The sequence below is a fragment of the Electrona antarctica genome (genome assembly GCF_951216825.1).
Source record: "Electrona antarctica genome assembly, chromosome: 8".
Classification (NCBI taxonomy): domain Eukaryota; kingdom Metazoa; phylum Chordata; class Actinopteri; order Myctophiformes; family Myctophidae; genus Electrona; species Electrona antarctica.
This window is the reverse complement of record NC_136789.1, coordinates 41630766-41650507: the sequence shown is the minus strand read 5'-3', so window position 1 is coordinate 41650507 and position 19742 is coordinate 41630766. Positions and strand designations below refer to the sequence as shown.

The following is a 19742-nucleotide window of genomic DNA, read 5'->3' as shown; positions in this document are numbered from 1 at the left end:
AGAAACTCCATTCACACTTTTTATTATTCAGCTTACTGTGGAGACACATGCTGGAACGTTTTACTTTGAAATGATTTGTAGTTTCTGAATTATTTAACTTAAACGCCCAATGCATTCTCAATGGCAATAGCACAAACTTTGGCATGCTACTAGTCCTACATACTTACACCTAGAAACCCCATTCAAACCTATTTAGGTTCATCTTACGGTGGACATGTTTGCCTGAAAATAAATCTTTGAAATGTTTCATAGTTTTAGAAATATAGTGCTTTCAAATTTGAGAAATTCACAATGGGGCTCAATGGAAGATATTGGCATGTCAAAAAAGCACTTTCACCTAGAAACTCCATTCACACTTTTTTATTATTCAGCTTACTGTGGAGACACATGCTGGAACTTTTTACTTTGAAATGATTTGTAGTTTCTGAGTTATTTAACTTAAACGCCCAATGCATTCTCAACGTTCTGTTCCGTCCCTGCACATCAAAACATTACTGGTACCACGGCGTGGTACTGCGTTCTACGAGCATGACACCACTGCATTTCTGGAGCCATCGAGAAAACTCCCCCTGGTCACCATGGCAGCCATTTTACTTTCCGCCATAACAACATTTATGTTGCCCCTCAATGTCGTAACTCTGTCTTACTCATATGGTTCTGCTATATAGCTACAACACATTTTAGGACACACTCACAGTTTGTGGCAAGTTGACACAAACAATCCGTTGCCACTGGCAACGGAATCTAAGTTGTGACATCAGACTTGTGGCATCAGACTCATGACATCAGACCACAGCTCGGTATAAGAATCTGAAGGTCACAGTGAAAGAACACATTTTAATCTGGTGAAGCCACGAGTAGACGTCTCTGCATCTTGGCAGCTATGAACAGCAACAGGAACAAGAACGCTTCGATTACAGCCGTCCAACGACTAAACCAGGATTACCTCAAAATAAAGAAGGACCCAGTGCCTTTCATCAGTGCAGAACCTCTCCCCTCCAACATTCTGGAATGGCACTATCTTGTTAGAGGTCCTGAGAAAACCCCCTACGAAGGCGGATACTACCACGGAAAGCTCATATTTCCACGGGAATTCCCCTTCAAACCACCCAGTATCTACATGATAACACCAAATGGGAGATTTGCGTGCAACTCACGGCTATGTCTGTCCATCTCAGACCACCACCCAGACACGTGGAATCCGGTCTGGTCCGTATCCACCATCCTCACAGGCCTGCTCAGCTTCATGGTGGGGAAGGACTCTACCCTGGGCAGCATTAACACCTCAGATGAGGCAAAAAGACAACTGTCGGCTCAGAGCCTGGCGTTCAACCTCCAGGACAAAGAGTTTTGTGAGCTGTTTCCGGATGTAGTTGATGAAATCAAACAGAAGCAGAAGGCCCAGGAGGAGCAGGGCATCCTCCCCCAGCCCCTGCCCCTCGCCGACGACGGCGAGCCTCATCGCGCCCCCCACTACGAGCCCCCCGATGTCAACGTGGACCGAGACCTCCGCCTGGCCATGGAGCTCTCGGCCCGAGCTCAAGAGGAAGACGAGCAGAGGAGGAGGAAGCAAGAGGAAGAGGAGCTGGAGAGGGTGCTGCAGATGTCCCTCGTCGAGAACCCCTTCAAGTTCTCAGCCCGAGCTCGCGTCCAGCAGGAGGAAGAGGAGCTGGAGAGGACACTGCAGCTGTCGCAGAGGGACGACTCCGGCCTGGACCCAGACCTTCGCCTGGCCATGGAGCTCTCGGCCCGCGCCCAGGAGGACGACGAGCACCGGAGGATGCAACAGGAGAACGAGGAGCTGGAGAGGATATTGCAGCTGTCGCTCACTGAGCATTGAAAGGAATTATATTGCAGCTGTCGCTCACTGAGCATTGAAAGGAATTATATTGCAGCTGTCGCTCACTGAGCATTGAAAGGAATTATATTGCAGCTGTCGCTCACTGAGCATTGAAAGGAATTATATTGCAGCTGTCGCTCACTGAGCATTGAAAGGAATTAGGAGGAACCCAGGCTTTTTTCCCAGTTGAAAAAGGGGAAAATTAAGATTTAGATTAGATTTCCCTAAGCAGTTAAAGGCCATGTTGTTGACCTCAGGGACTCGGACACAATCATTGAAAAAAAATGGGTTGCAAAAATCGTGGGATAAAAAAAATATATATATATATGGAGTGCCCTGATGTCATATACTGGCTTGGACTCCATGATTGTATACGTGGCTGACACGAAACATCAAAGGAACACAGACAGATACAGAGATATCCATATATGGGCATAAAAGTCACACAGAGAGACAGATATAGAGATATCCATATATGGGCATAGACGGGTACAACGTCAATGAGTGAGACCAGACCCCCCCCCCCACCTTAATATCTACTTTCCCAGGAACCAACACGCTTGATGTGTCAAGTTGTTTGTAGCTATATGAAATGCCTAAGCAGTGACCATAAAGGAAAACTGGAATATGGGGTTTGATATAAGCTGTGCTGCTACAAAGATCCGTTACAGCATTACAGGGCGCATGGGTAACTGTAGTGGTTGGGGAAGTTGACGTGTGGCTGTTTCTTGTGCACACTTCCACATTATTTCAATCACAATAGGGCGGAAGGAAGGGAATTATGGACAGATCAAAAGTGCCACTGATTTTGCATTGACCTAAACTTCCTAAAGGGTGGTTTTAGGAAGGTGATTATTACTTTTGCAAGCAGAGTGTGCAAGTACTGCGATCGGCTGGTTGTAGGGTCATGGTATGTCATGTCGGTGTTGTCCACCGGCCAATAAGGGATGTATGTTGGTGTTGTCCACCAGCCAATAAGGGACCACCATTCTTAATGACGTAAGCAGCAGTTGTAATAGACATTAGTTAGTAGCAGTACTTAGGCAGTACTTACGCCTAAAAGTCAAAACAGATGTTTTAAATGCTTTATATCTTCAAAATAATCTCTTATTGAGATTGAGTGATGATGAAGAAAGATACAGTAGTATATGAACCACTTCAGTTGATTTAACCTGTTAAGCCCTATGGGAGCCGCCGGCGGGTCCCAGGGCTCAGAGGCTGCATTATGTACCAAGTATTTCACATAGAGCCAAAAATAAATAAATTTCAATGTTGATTCGGCTACAGTGGACCCACAGCTCACACAATCAGCCGGCATCGTCTTCCTCATCCACACACTAGTGTATCTCATGAGCATTTCAAAAGTATCGACTACAATTTGCACAATTTGGAAAACACGAGAACGACCGACTTTTCCAGCTCCAATCGGCCCATCCAGTTTGATTGTAATCACTGAGAGCTTTCTAAGGAGGGCGGAAACGCCCCCTCCCCCCCCCGCACACACACACACACACACACACACACACACACGCACAGACGCACACAGTCACACACACACACGCTCCAACAGCTGACCGGAAGAGACGCACGAGAGCAGCGGGTTTGAGCGTCATTTTTTTTTCACCAGTCGGTGTAACTGTTCGAACACAAGTCACTGTTATTTGTGACTTAGCACGATGGCTGGTCGGGAGACACTGTCGGTGGACGAGGTGCTCGTTTTATTGGAGAATGATCCCGGAGCGTCTGTTTTCATACAAGACAGCGAAAGTGAACTGGACCCCGAGTTCAGCGACGAGGATTTCACCACCGAAAGGTTAGTGCGCGTTCATGTTTTCAATGTGACGATGATGATACTACTACTACTACTACTACTACTACTACTACTACTACTAATAGTCATCGGTCACATCATTAGAAACCCTGAGGTTTGTAATCTTCACTGTCTGTTTTCGTGTCCCGTGTGTAACTCACATTTACGCATCTGCAAACACTGTGACATTTTTGGTCACTTTAGCCCAGTGAGAGAGGCTTTGTTCCAGCTCAACGCAAGCTGCCGGTGTGTGAACTGATAGACAAAAAGAACCTCCTAACAGCTTTCTTTGCCTAACAGTGCCGAAGAGGAGACGCAAACTGAAGAGGCTGAACAGGAAACGGCTACATCTGTTAGTCCCACGCCAACAGGTAAATATAACACACACAAACACACACACAATTCAAATGGTCTTTATTGGCACGAGAAAACACTGTGTTGACACTGTCAAAGGAAAAAGCACAATAAAAAAAATGTACATTTGCAAAAATCTGTATTTTCAACACCCATTGATATTTGATGTTATTGAAACAGATCCTCTGCCCTCCCAAACGCCTCCTGCCTCACGGGAAAGAGGCGCGCGTGGCCGCAGACCGTCTGCACCACCAGGCACGTCCTCTGCGAGTTCACCGGCAACACCGACTGCATCCGCCGTGCCCTCGGCAGGTAAATAGTGATCTCGGCTCCCCATCCGCGCCAATGTTAATCGCGTCTTCGACCCGCGGCGCCGCGAGTCTGAAAGTGGAAGAGATCACCAGTTAGGCCTGGTACTCCCCACAGGCCACGCACTGCGGGGGGCCCGGGCAGTCCCGCGGTGGGGACGCCTGTGCGAGGCCGGCCTCCCGTCCGCCCCAATGTATTCCACTTTCAGACTCGCGGCGCCGCGGGTCGAAGACGCGATTGACATTGGAGCGGACGGGGGAGCCGAGATCACGAAATTCTCACTCCGTTTCAGTGATCTCGGCTCCCCATCCGCGCCAATGTTAATCGCGTCTTCGACCCGCGGCGCCGCGAGTCTGAAAGTGGAAGAGATCACCAGTTAGGCCTGGTACTCCCCACAGGCCTCGCACTGCGGGGGCCCGCGGGCCCGGGCAGTCCCGCGGTGGGGACGCCTGTGCGAGGCCGGCCTCCCGTCCGCCCCAATGTATTCCACTTTCAGACTCGCGGCGCCGCGGGTCGAAGACGCGATTGACATTGGAGCGGACGGGGGAGCCGAGATCACGAAATTCTCACTCCGTTTCAGTGATCTCGGCTCCCCATCCGCGCCAATGTTAATCGCGTCTTCGACCCGCGGCGCCGCGAGTCTGAAAGTGGAAGAGATCACCAGTTAGGCCTGGTACTCCCCACAGGCCACGCACTGCGGGGGCCCGCGGGCCCGGGCAGTCCCGCGGTGGGGACGCCTGTGCGAGGCCGGCCTCCCGTCCGCCCCAATGTATTCCACTTTCAGACTCGCGGCGCCGCGGGTCGAAGACGCGATTGACATTGGAGCGGACGGGGGAGCCGAGATCACGAAATTCTCACTCCGTTTCAGTGATCTCGGCTCCCCATCCGCGCCAATGTTAATCGCGTCTTCGACCCGCGGCGCCGCGAGTCTGAAAGTGGAAGAGATCACCAGTTAGGCCTGGTACTCCCCACAGGCCACGCACTGCGGGGGCCCGCGGGCCCGGGCAGTCCCGCGGTGGGGACGCCTGTGCGAGGCCGGCCTCCCGTCCGCCCCAATGTATTCCACTTTCAGACTCGCGGCGCCGCGGGTCGAAGACGCGATTGACATTGGAGCGGACGGGGGAGCCGATATCACTCACACAAACACACCCCAGCAAGTCATGCTGCCGGCTAAGCTCCAGCCGTCTCATTTCAGGCGAACCCGCACGGAGATCGTCACGTCGCCCTGCCCACAGACAGTGGGCAGGGTTCGACATCTCCGACGTCGAACCCGAAGGTCCCCCGTCCAAAAAGGTTCCGCCGGCCCCGAGGGGAAAGCGCGGACGCGGCGGCGCCGCGACCAGACCCGCCGCAGCCCGATCCGAAAGATGGCACAACAGGGAGAGCGAGGACGAACACTCCGTAACCCCTCCTCGCCCCTTCAGACCGAGGAGAGAGCCTGGCCCCACGTGCGACAAGACCGCGCCGTGGAGTCCTTTGGAATTATTCCAGCTCTTCTTCAGCGACCGAGTCGTCGGCACTCTGATAAAGAACACCAACCGCAACGCCGTCAAGAGAAAGGAGACGGAAGCCAAGGCGTACACGAAAAAGTGGACGCCTCTCACACGCGAGGAGTTCTTCGTGTTCCTGGCAATAGTCCTCTTCTCCGGCTTGGTCCGGGTGCCCGAAAGGTCCGACTTCTGGAAGACCGACGTCCCCTACGGGTTCCGTTTCCCCGCCAGCGTGATGTCGAGGGACCGGTGGGAGGCGATCATGTGGTCCCTCCACCTCAGCGACCCGGACGAGGAAGAGGAGAACGAGAGAAAGAGGGGCACGGATTCCTACGACAGGCTGTTCAAAATCAAGCCTCTGTACACGGACATCGTCGCGGCCTGCCAGTCGCACTATCATCCGTCGCAGAACATTGCGATCGACGAACGGATGGTGAGCAGCAAGGCCCGCGCGGGTCCACTTCAAACAATACATGAAGGCCAAGCCGACCAAGTGGGGCTTCAAGCTCTTTGTCCTGGCCGACTCGCTGAGCGCTTACACCTGGAACTTTTTCGTGTACGTCGGAAAGCAGGAGACGGCCCCGGCGAGCGGGAAGGGACTCAGCTACTCGGCCGTGACCGACCTGCTGCCTTTCGACCTGCTCGGCACCGGGTACAGACTCTACGTGGACAGTTTTTACACCAGTCCCGCCCTGTTCCGTCATCTGGACAGCCGCGAGATCGGGTGCTGCGGAACGGTCCGGAAAGGCCGCATCGGGTTCCCGAAGACAAAGGAGAACGACCTGACCAACAAAGCGGAGAGAGGAGACATGCGGTGGATCAGGAACGACATTCTCCTTTTCGTAAAGTGGATGGACACGCGCCAGGTGGCACTCTGCACGTCCCTCCACAAGGCCTACAGTGGGCAGAGTGTGGACAGGCGTGTCAGGGAGGCCGGAAAATGGAGCGTCAAGAAGATTCCTGCCCCCGACGCCGTACTCGACTACAACCGCCACATGGGGGGGGTGGACCTGTCTGATGCGTTCATCAAGTACTACAGCGTCCACCACAAGACCATGAAATGGTATAAGACCTTTTTTTTCCATTTCATCGACATTGCTACGGTGAACAGCTGGTTGCTACACAAGGAGCTGTGTGAGCACGGACAGACCGCACACGTCAAACACAAGCAGTTCATGGAGAGCTTGATCAAAGAAATGGTCGGGCTGCCCAAAAGAGGCCGAGAGGCGACGGCCCCGGTCCCCGGAGTTGCCCGCCGCCCCAACGTCTGCGTTCCGCTTTACTTTCACGAGAGGAAAGGCAGTGGTGGTGTGAAGGACGCCACCGCCCACAGAGGGTACTGCGCGCTTTGCGCAGAAAGGCACGACAAGAGGCAGAAAACCCCAATGTACTGCGAGAGATGTGATGTCGCCCTCTGCCTGGTGCCGACGAGGAACTGCTTCGCGGACTGGCACAGGATGCGGCGATAGTGTGTCCTCTCTGCTGCCGATGGGGCCTTGCGGTCTCAGACATTAGTCCATAATGTCATATTTTGCAATGTTCTCGTGTCAAATATCCTGCTGTATACATTTCTGTCACTACTATGTGTTAATTTCATGGTTTAGAGAGGTTGGTAGGAGACAACCTGTCTCTGGGCAATCGCTCGAGCTCAAGTACCCCTCGTGCCGAGATCACGAGAAACCCGTCCCGTTCCGGTGATATCGTAGTGATGACACTGGGTGTTCACGAAACGATTGCAATAAAAAAGTGGTTGTGCTTGGAGACATGTCATGTCGGTTCCACACGTTTCTTTATTTGATTTATCTTGAATAATAAAAACAAATAAAAGCAAGACAGCTTTCTGTGAAGGCTACCTTTTTTTCCACAGAGGAAAACTAACGCATGTACCACAACATTCAACATTGCCCGGCCATTCCATGTTTTTTTTTAATTAATTACACAGTGGCTCCCCGACGGTAGCCGAAAGAACTCCACGAAACCATCCCATGCGTCGTTCTCGACCAGCCATTCCCGTTGGTGTCCGAGGAGGTATGTGGAGATCTCCTGGCCCACCGATTCAACGACGGAAGGCTTCCTGTCCTCCTCCTTGAGGTGCCGACACACCACCGCCCCGAAGGCCACGAGGCTGGCGATGCGACCCCAGTTTGTGCTTCCGTCACTGAAGCAGCTCTTCGCCGCTTCACCCACAAAGCTCATGTCGTCTCCCCGTCTGTCCGACTGACACTGTACTGACATTGTACTGACATTGTACGCGAATTGAGGGTTTTCCATGATCTGCTCCACGACTCGATTCATTGTTGAATGAGCTTTGCTTTCATGTCTGCTTGGCTGAGAGGATGACACACCTGCAAAGTCCATTAGGACACTGCCGATGAGGTGTCTCGTGTCATTAGTCCAAGCCCCCGTCCCCTGCTGCTGACAAATGCATCGTCGGTGTTGACACTTTGAAAGTTTACTTCAAAAGAAGGCACGACTGTAAGCTGGTATACGGCTGGTTCTGTAAGCTCTGTCTTTCTGGGTTGTATGTAAGGCCAGATATCTTGACTGGAGTCTTGATGGAGATGGGCTGCTTGCGTCTAAACTAAAGGGCAATAATCAGTATTTATATCGGGCTTGGCTCCAGTGGTCTGGATGCTATATAGTACCAATATACTGTGCGGTAACTCTGGCGGCCTATCGAATACCCACCCATATTATGATGTGAAGGTGAGCATGGAAATACATCACATACATAAAAGAATAAAAAAAAAAAAAAAAAAAAAAAAAAGCAAGACAGCTTTCTGTGCAGGCTACCTTTTTTCACACAGGAAAACTAAATAAAAACTAAGCCACGAAACCAAGACAAAATAAAAAAATAAACTAAAATTTTAGGAAGGGACCAGTGGACAAGAGATCCGGCATAAGTCATTTTCAGTTGCCTGCTGACAATAGCTGACTTACAAGCTCGCAAGGCATTGCGCTGTGAGCCTGTAGTTTGGCTATTTTCAGCAAGTGTAAAACTGATTTTGCCCTAAAATGCCATAGGGCTTAACAGGTTAACTGATAACCAAAAATGTATTCAGTGTCTGCATTGTCATGAAGCCCCTTTGGTAGTTTTTCTTTTTTTAGGGACGCTAGCTCCTCCTATGTCCAGCTTTTAGTGTGAGTGTGAACACAAACTTTGTCCTAACACAAACATCAAATGCCATTGAAAATGAATGGCCAGCGTTGAGTGTTTCTAATTGGCTGAGATGATGTATTGTATTATGATGTATGATAAGAGTGCCCCTCACTTCACACAGGTGTGATTTTTCTTTCACATTTAGAGTAGCCTATTATTTGTCTTTATCACAATTAGGTTGATACTGTGTTTTGTCACTGCTATTGTAAACCTGCTGGCTCACGTGCCATGGAGGAGCCCCCACCGGGAGGACATAGCGCTTCCGTCCTACTACTGCCCTTCAACACCGCCTGCTGACAGCCCATAGGAGGTTATAAGAAGGCCCTCCCTGCCCAAAACGTTTGTAGAGAAGTTTGGTCAAGACCATGCACTGAAGTGGATTCAAACCCACCCCCAATTGCACATGGTGGACATAAAGTGTATTCTTGTCAAAAACGTGCTTCATAACTCATCGACTGTCCTAGATATATATGACGTAATTTGCCGTTTTCAGTGCTTACAATAAGATTACGGTCTTCCGCAACCTGTGAGTGAATCTACGAGGACAAACGGAAAAGACCTGATAAAAACAAATCCAAGCCGGTTTAGTTTAATAATATTATAGGATTTATAAAAATACATATGCTTTCTGTTCCCAGATATCTTTTTTGGTGAAAACAAGCTATATTAAACTGCCAATAACAAGCTATATTAAACTGCCAAGAACGGAGCATTGCGGTGGCCATCATTGTGACATCAGTCATGTTCAGTATGACATCAGTCACCTACAGGTATAAGGTCACGTGAGGTCTGAAGAGGTAACAGGATGGCGTACCAGGAGTGGAGTATCGTAGTTTCAATCATCGCAGCAGTAACACTTCTGGCTTCGGTCCACAGGATCGAGGAGGGACACACTGGAGTTTATTACCGGGGAGGGGCTCTCCTGAAAGCCACCAGTGGTCCTGGCTATCACTTGATGCTTCCCTTCATCACCAGTTATAGATCCATTCAGACAACACTGCAGACTGATGAGGTGAAGAATGTACCGTGCGGAACAAGTGGGGGAGTGATGATTTACTTTGACCGCATAGAAGTGGTGAACTATCTTAGTCCCTCGGCGGTGTGGGACATAGTGAGGAACTTCACAGCCGACTATGACAAAGTCTTGATATTTAACAAAGTGCATCACGAGCTCAATCAGTTCTGCAGCGTACACTCGCTGCAGGAGGTCTACATTGGCTTATTCGATCGGATCGATGAGAACCTGAAGAAAACACTACAGGAGGATCTAACATCCATGGCCCCCGGTCTTTACATACAGGCGGTCCGGGTCACAAAGCCCAAAATCCCAGAGAGCATCCGCAGGAACTACGAGATCATGGAGAGTGAGAAGACCAGGTTGCTGATCACACATCAGACCCAGAAGGTTGTGGAGAAGGAGGCCGAGATGGAGAAGATAAAAGCCGTGATTGAGGCCGAGAAGGTGGCCCAAGTGTCTGAGATCACGTATAGACAGAACGTAATGGAAAAGGAGACGGAGAAAAAGATCTCTCAAATTGAAGACGATGCTTTCCTTGCCAGGCAGAGGGCCAAGGCTGATGCAGAGCTCTACACAGCACAGAGAGCAGCTGAGGCCAATAAGATGAAACTAACACCAGAGTATCTGCAGCTGATGAAGTTCAAGGCCATCGCAGCCAACAGTAAAATCTACTTTGGTAAGGACATACCCCAAATGTTTGTGGACTCCGGATCCCCTGGCTCAGCCATCAAGGCATCTGCAGCCATGGACATCCTGGACATGGAATAATGGGACGGGTGTGGCCTGACCCACAGGACAAACTGTTCTCTGACCATTCAGCACATAATCCTATGCCTATTCAGATCAAATGGGATTATCTTCAACCGTGATCATATTTTTACAATGTTTACCTCAGTTCTGGTACAGATCTGTTTCTTCAGTTCTGTGAACTTCTGTCCTGAATGTAATCAAACATTGTAAAATAAATGACCCGTAATTGAGTCTGGATGTACTGGATGTTGAAAGCATGTGTTGTATCTTGTTTGTTCTGTAAAATGTCTTTATTGCACAATATATATTTGGACATTGGAGTGATAGTGTATTGTATACTGAACTGGTTTAAGGGTGTGATGCCATACAACTGTTTTTGTTCAGTATGCACAAATATTTTGGAGAGAACAGATCAAATCAACCTTTATTTCTATACCACATTGAACACAACCGAAATTGACCAAAGTGCTTCACAGCAAAATAAATAAATAAATTAAATCAAATTATATCAACAAGTACTGTATAGATCCACCAGAAGGCCATCACTTTCAATTGGCGGTCAGATATCTTTTTTTTCCTCTAATTTTCTACAAGCTCACAATGCATCAGCTATATACTAAAGTTAGCCATTGATTTATGCAAAAAACATAATTTAAAATCTTTAAATATGGAGATACAGGTTTTAGGCTTCTGCCTGTCCAGAAACCATATGTAAATATGGACATGGACAGTTATATCTGTGCAATGTAATGGATATTATATGAATGCTATTACATTATCATGGAAAATAATATTAGTTCCCAGCCCTGGCCTAATTAGAGTCACCAGGTTAATAATTCAGAATCACAAAAAGACACATGGCGTCTATATATTGACATGAAGGCGTTAGAGGAGAAAATGGTCGAATCTGATCTGAAACAGAGCAGTGTGGGCGGGGCATCAACCACCATATAATGCCAAAGTGAGGGGCAAGGGTGACTTTCTGACCTTTTAAGGAGTAGTTCTTAATTACTTTATTTTCTATCAATTATTCCTAAAAGTCAATAATTTGAGGTCAGTAGAAAATATGTTTTTCTTTTTTTTCCTTTTTTTAATAAAACTCTGGTACTGTGGAATGACTGTCATAGTGTTGCACATTAATTTAGTCTGCAAAGAAAATGACAGAATACATTATACTATGATGCATTATTGCACTACATACATTTCTATTCAGCATTGCATTCATTTTATAGAATGAATCTAGATTATTTCCATCAATTGAATACATTTAACATTAAACGAATAGTATTAGTGGCATTAGTTTACTTAGCATAATACTATCAAATATGTTCTTGTCATGGACCCCCATATAATGTATTTGTTCCTAAACCCCATCTGAAAATGTTTTGTGACAGGGAGCCCCATATTCTATCGTCGAATAGCTGATGTATACAGTTCACTATAGTGGCCTATAGTCACTTCGTTTGGGCTTGTTTTCCCAGACCTGGTTTCTTATTTCTTCAAAATCTGCCAACACTGCTCCAGACTGCAGGTCTGGAAGTACACACACAGGCTTATGACAACAGCATGTTGTCATATATTGGCATACCTGTTGTCAATAGCTACTGCTATGCCAATATCAGGACAAGCCTGCAAATAAAAGATGTCTATTGTACGCACACGTTAGACACATGCGATACGTAACCTGTATAGACGCAGTAACCACTGTAACTACCAGTAACGCCTGAGGGCAAGAAGCGATCTCGCCTAAAGGGCGAGGTCGCGTGCACGCATCCGCCTGGGTGACAGCAGACTGCTGGGCGATCGCTGGCGCTTTGGAATGGGGGGTCAGATCAACATTATGGAATGAATTCTGTACTGGCCATATATGGAGTGTGTCTTGAGTAGGGTTTGATGAGGTCAGATCAACATTTGGAATGTCAGAACAGGTCAGCTCCATATGTGGAGGCCTGTTGAGAACTCTAGTTTTAGCCGGCTGCACTAATAACTTTGGGGCAGGCCTGTCTAGAGTTTAAACGGACAGGTATCAGTCAAAAAGGAGACATCAAAAAGGATGGATGGGGAAGGATCAACATATGGAATGGATTATGTCAGAACAGGTCAGCTCTATATATGGAGATCTAAGGGTTTGAGGTTTGAGATCAGATGTAGAGTTGTTGGCCAATATTGATGACATCAGTGATCTCTATATATGGGCTTAATATTGATGACGTCCCTGCAGGCATGACCATAATGGTCAGGCCTGGGGTGACCAACCAACCACACTAACGGACAATAGACATCTCGCAAGTCACATGTTGGAGCGGTTAGCACTGCTCAAAAACAACATTAGTGTCGGGCAACGTTTTTTTTGTTTTGTGTTAATTGTGTCGTCATCCCAGGGGTTCAGTAAAGGCTATATATGCTGTAACATGTAATTAGTGTGAGTATCTCCGGCAAGGGCAAGTCATTTTTCATTGTTAACTCCATTTTGAGACGGCCCACGTTAAATCTGGTCAAGCTACGAACAGGACATAATATGAGCGACAAGAAAAAGACAGTTTCGATGGTTACTGCCACCAAGCGACTAAACCAGGATTACCTCAAAATAAAGAAAGACCCGGTGCCTTACATCAATGCAGAACCTCTCCCCTCCAACATTCTGGAATGGCACTATGTTGTTAAAGGACCCGAGGAAACTCTCTACGAAGGGGGATACTACCACGGTAAGCTCATATTTCCAAAGGAATACCCCTATAAGCCACCCAGTATCTACATGATAACGCCAAACGGGAGATTCAAGAGCAACACACGGTTATGTCTGTCCATCTCAGACTTCCACCCAGACACGTGGAATCCGGTCTGGTCCGTATCCACCATCCTCACAGGTCTGCTCAGCTTCATGGTGGGGAAGGACTCCACCTTTGGCAGCATTAACACCTCAGATGCCACAAAAAGACAACTGTCGGCCCAGAGCCTGGCCTTCGACCTCAAGGACAAGGTGTTCTGTGAGCTGTTTCCCGATCTAGCTGAGGAACTTAAACAGAAGCTGAAGGACCAGGAGCTAAGTGGCCGCACCAGGTTCCAAACTATCAGGAGTTGGTGCACGCTGTGCTGACGTGATCTATACTGAAGGAATTTACATAGTAAAAAAAAAAAGTATGTATTTGGGTATTTGAGACGGTCCTCATGGAATGGCATTGTCTTCTTGGTTAACAAACAGTGAGGAAGCATTCGGTTCCTTTTTCTCAGGGCGTTTGAAAACATGGATATATATCTTATGGCTGCATCGCCATACTGACATCACCTTTAGACCATAACTAATTCACATATAAATGTATTGCATTACAAAACTTTGCAGTGTGATATCAATTGTCTTTTTTTGGTATAGTTTAGCAAAATGTAAGTCACTCTGCTTTGTGCTTTATTTTTGTTTTCATACCGTTCGTATTTAGATGTTGAATGTTTACATGGACCAGAATGGATACCTGTGGCTTCTTTCTAATTAGTCCATTTGGCTTCTGTATCTTACTGCTGTACTTTTAACTTGTCAATAAAATATTCAGTATTTCAGAGTTTTTCACATGTATGTGCTACTTTGAAATTATATTTACAGTCCAAATAAATTGTCTTTTGTTTGCCAAATGTAACGATGTTTGGAAGTTCTCTACACAAACAAAAATAATAAAAATAAATAAATAGCCTTCTTTCACAAACACCACAAGGCAAAAGCAATTATGAATCCTTACAAATTCTACTGAGAAATAATCTATCTGCCCTGGTTAATTTCAAAACACATACAGTATGAATTTCAATTTCAATACATTTTAGTAAGGAAGCCACGGGCCATATACAATACTGGTGCCACTATTGGCCTCTGGGCCAGGCTACAGAACTGAACTACTACTGGTGCCACTATTGGCCTCTGAGCCAGGCTACAGAACTGAACTACTACTGGTGCCACTATTGGCCTCTGGGCCAGGCTACAGATCTGAACTGCTACTGGTGCTACTATTGGCCTCTGAGCCAGGCTACAGAACTGAACTATACTGGTGCCACTATTGGCCTCTGAGCCAGGCTACAGAACTGAACTATACTGGTGCCACTATTGGCCTCTGAGCCAGGCTACAGAACTGAACTATACTGGTGCCACTATTGGCCTCTGAGCCAGGCTACAGAACTGAACTACTACTGGTGCCACTATTGGCCTCTGAGCCAGGCTACAGAACTGAACTACTACTGGTGCCACTATTGGCCTCGGGGCCAAGCTACAGAACTGAACTACTACTAGTGCCACTATTGGCCTCTGAGCCAGGCTACAGAACTGAACTACTACTGGTGCCACTATTGGCCTCTGGGCCAGGCTACAGAACTGAACTACTACTGGTGCCACTATTGGCCTCTGAGCCAGGCTACAGAACTGAACTACTACTGGTGCCACTATTGGCCTCTGGGCCAGGCTACAGAACTGAACTATACTGGTGCCACTATTGGCACCAGTGCCAACTATTGGCACTGTCAGGAAAGAAGAATATTGTTACAAACCGTGGAGCAGGTTATGTTTGTTTGATGGAGACGAACGGCATTTCCAGGTATGGCAGATCAGATTTTTCGCCTACCTGAAGCTACGAGGACTTAAGAGCACCATATTGAACACGCATGACAACAGCGACAATATGGACGCCGAGAGAAATGAGGAGGCATACGCTGAACTGATTCGGGTGCTCGACGAGAAAGGTTTGTCTTTGATTGTGCGCGATGCAGCAGACGACGGGAGGAAGGCGTTGGAGATTCTGAACAATCACTATTCTGGTAAGGGAGAACCAGGGGTGATTAGTTTGTGCACAGAACTTGCGTCACTCCAGAAAGCTGCTAATGAGACAATTACTGACTATATTATACGAGCAGAAACCGCTATCACAGCACTGAGGAAGTTGAGGAATGCGGAAGAGACTATAAGTGACGGCTTGTTGACAACTATGATTCTGAAGGGGCTACCAGATTCATACAAGCCATTTTCTATCCACATTGCACAAAGTGATGACAAGATAACCTTCGCTGAGTTTAAGACCAAGCTGAGGAGTTACGAGAGCACTGATGAAATCGTTGGAGACAGTGTGATGAAAGGCAAGGACGTTACAACCGCAGCCAGAGGGGGCATAAGGAGGCTGCTGTTGGTCGGAGGGAGCAGAGACGGTGGTGCAGTTTTTGAAAAGTTCCACGCACTACGAGACCAACTGCAGGCGGAGAAGACGTAGAGACAACGTCAACGTGAAACAACATGCCATGGATAAAGAGGAGCACACGTCTGCTTTCAAGGTTTGCCAAGTGGACGGCGCCGGGAGACCGAAGCAGAGACTCTGTCAGGGCATTGCTCTGAGCAGAGGACTGATGGTCGACACCGGGGATATGTCACACATTGTGACAGACGTGAAGAAGTTCCGAAATTTCGATGAGAGTTTCGAGTCACGGAAGCATGTTCTGGAGATGGCTGGAGTGAGGGCCTCTGGCATAGCGCTGAAGAGAGGTGCTGCAGTAGTTTGCCTGAGAGATAACAAGGGTCGAGAGGTGGAAACGATGCTGAAGGGGGCGCTCTATGTTCCAAGACATTTTCTCAGTCAAAGCAGCTACAGCAAATGGAGCCACAGTCCTATTCAAAAAGGGACAGAACAAGCTCATCCATAAAAACGGTACGACATCAACATTAAGGTACATGACAGATTGTTTTATTTAAACACTGTAGAGGGAAATTCTGATGTTGATGAATGTCAAGGGTGTTATGATATCAAAACGCATATTCAAATACATTTTAGCATTTATTGATGATTACTCAGGAGCAATTTTTGTTTATTTCTTGAAATGTAAGAGTGACATAGTCAAAGCTACAAAGAAATACATTGCTGATGTTTCACCTATCACCTTATGGGAAAATTAAGTGTATTCGATCAGATAATGGTACCGAGTATGCTTCTGGCCTATTTCAAGCATTGCTAAGCAAAAATACCATCAGACATGAGACCTCAGCTCAGAAGGGGGCAGCTGAGAGAAATTTGGGATCACTGATTGAAATGGCCAGATGCATGCTGATTGAAAGCAATTCACCAAAGGAATTGTGGACATATGCAATAATGACTGCTGCTTCATTCGAAACAGGTGTTTCAACAAGGGCAGGCACCAGACTATAGGGAAAGAGAAATGGGCGGAGTTTGGGCAGAGCCTGCCTTAGAAGGACTCGTTCTGGGCACCATGTTGATTGTTGGCTTGCTCTGAGGCTAGTGTTTAGTACAGCTAGCGACCAGTGACACCATTGAAAGCTAGACTCACGACACAACAGATTAATACTCTGTGGTAATGACAGAAGATGGATCGAGCAATTTATCACTATCTTGTTTATGGAATGAGGTTTTGCACCCTTGTTGACTTTAACAACAAAACAGCCAGAACCAAGCCAGATAATGGACATGGTGATATGGTGGTTTGACAAGCAGACATAGTAGTTGCTGCTGATGTTGTTTATTATTATTATTTTGCAGTCTTTAATGCCAAGTTCACTTTTTTTGCATGACTAACAGATTTTATTCATAAATATAATATCAATACGTTGTACTTTCTGTAAATAAATCTATGTGGCAACTTTACAGACCATTATTTGTTCACTCAAACTGAACACTTACCAAAACTTGTCAAAATACCACCACCTTCAGTTTGTGAGCTTGTAGATCTGCCATTTTCAACTGTGCTAATAATTTGGGAAATTAGCTTAATTTGTGTCACTGGCTGTCATTATTATCAGCTAATGTTTACAGATCCTCGTCCCATGCATTTGCTGTACCTTCAGTGATACATGCAGACAAAATTAATTAATTGAATGTCAGTCTCCAGGTTTTCTTCAGAATACATATGACACTATGGCACATTAGGCCAACACAGTCAATGAGCATGCATGCATGCAATATAAGAAGACAACTGCTCTATGGATTTAAAACATTTTTTATTAGAACCACAAGGTAAAAACAACTGAGTCAGAAGTACTTCAATTTGGTGCAGACAAAAATAATCGCCTTTCCTCAGCCAACATGTAGTTGATCTGCTCATTTAGTGTAGCTACTGCAGTGCAATGATCTGATTAAACGTGATGTTGTCCCTTTCAGTGCATCGATAGCATTAGAACCACTGAACCATGGCTAGAACCACAACAACCAAACAATATCGCTGATAACTTTTTATTTTGGCTACATTAACACTACAGAGTTTATCTCAAGTACTGATTATTATCATGGGATTATTCTCCATGCAGGAGTCACTGAATAAGTAACGGGACATGAGCTGTCTCATGAGCCAAGCTAGGCTAGCCCAGTAGCACTGTTAGTGTAAACAAAGGCTAGAACCACGTTATATGTAAACAACAGCGTGTAGCATTAATGTTTGGATTGTAACTTATACCTGGTCTGAAAATGCCATAAACACACAAACATTTTGTTGAAAGTTATGTTCCAAGCCATACGATACGACGTTTCTTTGATAACTCCGACATCTCATGTCCTTGGTTTTGCTTCCACTTTGCATTGCATCCGACACAAGTAACACAACGCTGGACTGCTGTATCGTATGCGGTCGCGTAGGGCCTACAATCTAAACAGAGACGTCAAAGATAGCAAAGAGATGGAAGATGGTAGGCCTATACACAATCCAAGTTGTAGTTTTTTGCTAAACATAGATAGTGGATTGATGGAAGATCGTGTACACTGTACACTGTCCGAGTTCAGTGCATTCAGTGCTTGCTTTGACTACAGAGTGACGTAACCAACAACATGGCGGCCGAGTTATGCCGCCGTCGGCCCGAATGTCAACCATCTCGTTACCTCGCTCTTTCCCTATATAGAGTCTGGAACTATAGCCCCATGAGCTGAGTAAGGAATGCTATATAGAGTCTGGAACTATAGCCCCATGAGCTGAGTAAGGAATGCTATATAGAGTCTGGAACTATAGCCCCGATGAGCTGAGTAAGGAATGCTGGCCAGGACAACACAGGACAACACAAGAGACGGTCACGGCCACACAGCCAACTCAAGGTACGGCCACGGAGCCGACTTGGGGACCCAACGCAGCTCCTCCAAGGAAAATAAACAAATTAACGGAGCTGAACGTGAACCCCGCCCACCCCTTTTTTTCCCTCACTGTATATGTTTCTTTTCCCTTTTTACCTCCTTTATGATGAATTCCTGTTCTGTCCTTTGTCTATATAGAAGTGTCTATTTGTACGTCTCTAAATGTTTTTGATGATTTGAACATGGTGGACCTGTTATGTATGGGGTTCACGTCATATGGTTACGACAGTAACGTAAAGCGCTGCTGCCGTAAGGCTGTGTTGTTATTATTGCTGCTGCTGCTAACGCCGGTTTGTAAGTGTGCTGCCGGCGCACAACCAATGTTACAGTAAAGTCTTCAGCTCATGTCCATAGTAGTTGTGCATTATTCTCCAATACAACATTGACGACGAGGATGGAGCTGACGTTCTCACCGCCTCCCGCTTTCTTGCCGTTCCCGGCCGAGCCTCCTATACCTTGGACTCGCTGGCATGATTCGTTTGAAAACTACATCGCGGCTTTGGGACTAGTAGACGTGAGCGACACGCGACTAAGAGCCATTCTGATTCACTGTCTTGGCACAGAGGGACAACGGATCCTCGCCACCCTCGGGACTGCCGCAAGGTATATAGACTGTGTCAAACTCCTGTCCGACCATTTCGCAGCACCACAAAGTGTCATCCTCCGGAGGATTCTGTTTCGCCAGCGCCGACAACGTGTGGGTGAGACGGTTCACCAATATGTGGCTGATCTGAGGGGCTTGGCCAGCCTGTGCAAGTTTGGTGCATTTCAGGACGAACTGATCCGGGACCAGCTGGCGGAGCACACAAATAACCCAAAGGTTCGTGAGAAATTGATAATGTCCCCAGATGATCTGACACTCAATAGGGCTGTGGAAATATCTTTTCAAATCGAGACAGCAGCGGGTTTTGCCACACAATTGGC

General features: G+C 47.0%; 3 protein-coding genes across 3 annotated transcripts; all 3 read left to right on the top strand.

Moving 5' to 3' along the window:
- Positions 1 to 883: 883 nt before the first annotated feature.
- Positions 884 to 1840, top strand: LOC306928778 (ubiquitin-conjugating enzyme E2 J2-like; the record flags this gene model as incomplete). Its single annotated transcript, XM_079509051.1, has 1 exon — positions 884 to 1840. One exon carries the CDS (start codon positions 884 to 886, stop codon positions 1838 to 1840), a length of 957 nt encoding a protein of 318 aa, XP_079365177.1.
- Positions 1841 to 9768: 7928 nt separating this feature from the next.
- LOC306928777 (erlin-2-like) lies at positions 9769 to 10749 on the top strand (the record flags this gene model as incomplete). Its single annotated transcript, XM_079509050.1, has 1 exon — positions 9769 to 10749. One exon carries the CDS (start codon positions 9769 to 9771, stop codon positions 10747 to 10749), a length of 981 nt encoding a protein of 326 aa, XP_079365176.1.
- Positions 10750 to 13276: 2527 nt separating this feature from the next.
- LOC306928775 (ubiquitin-conjugating enzyme E2 J2-like) lies at positions 13277 to 13828 on the top strand (the record flags this gene model as incomplete). Its single annotated transcript, XM_079509047.1, has 1 exon — positions 13277 to 13828. The coding sequence occupies one exon, from the start codon at positions 13277 to 13279 to the stop codon at positions 13826 to 13828; it is 552 nt and encodes a 183-aa protein (XP_079365173.1).
- Between the last annotated feature and the right edge of the window lie 5914 nt (positions 13829 to 19742).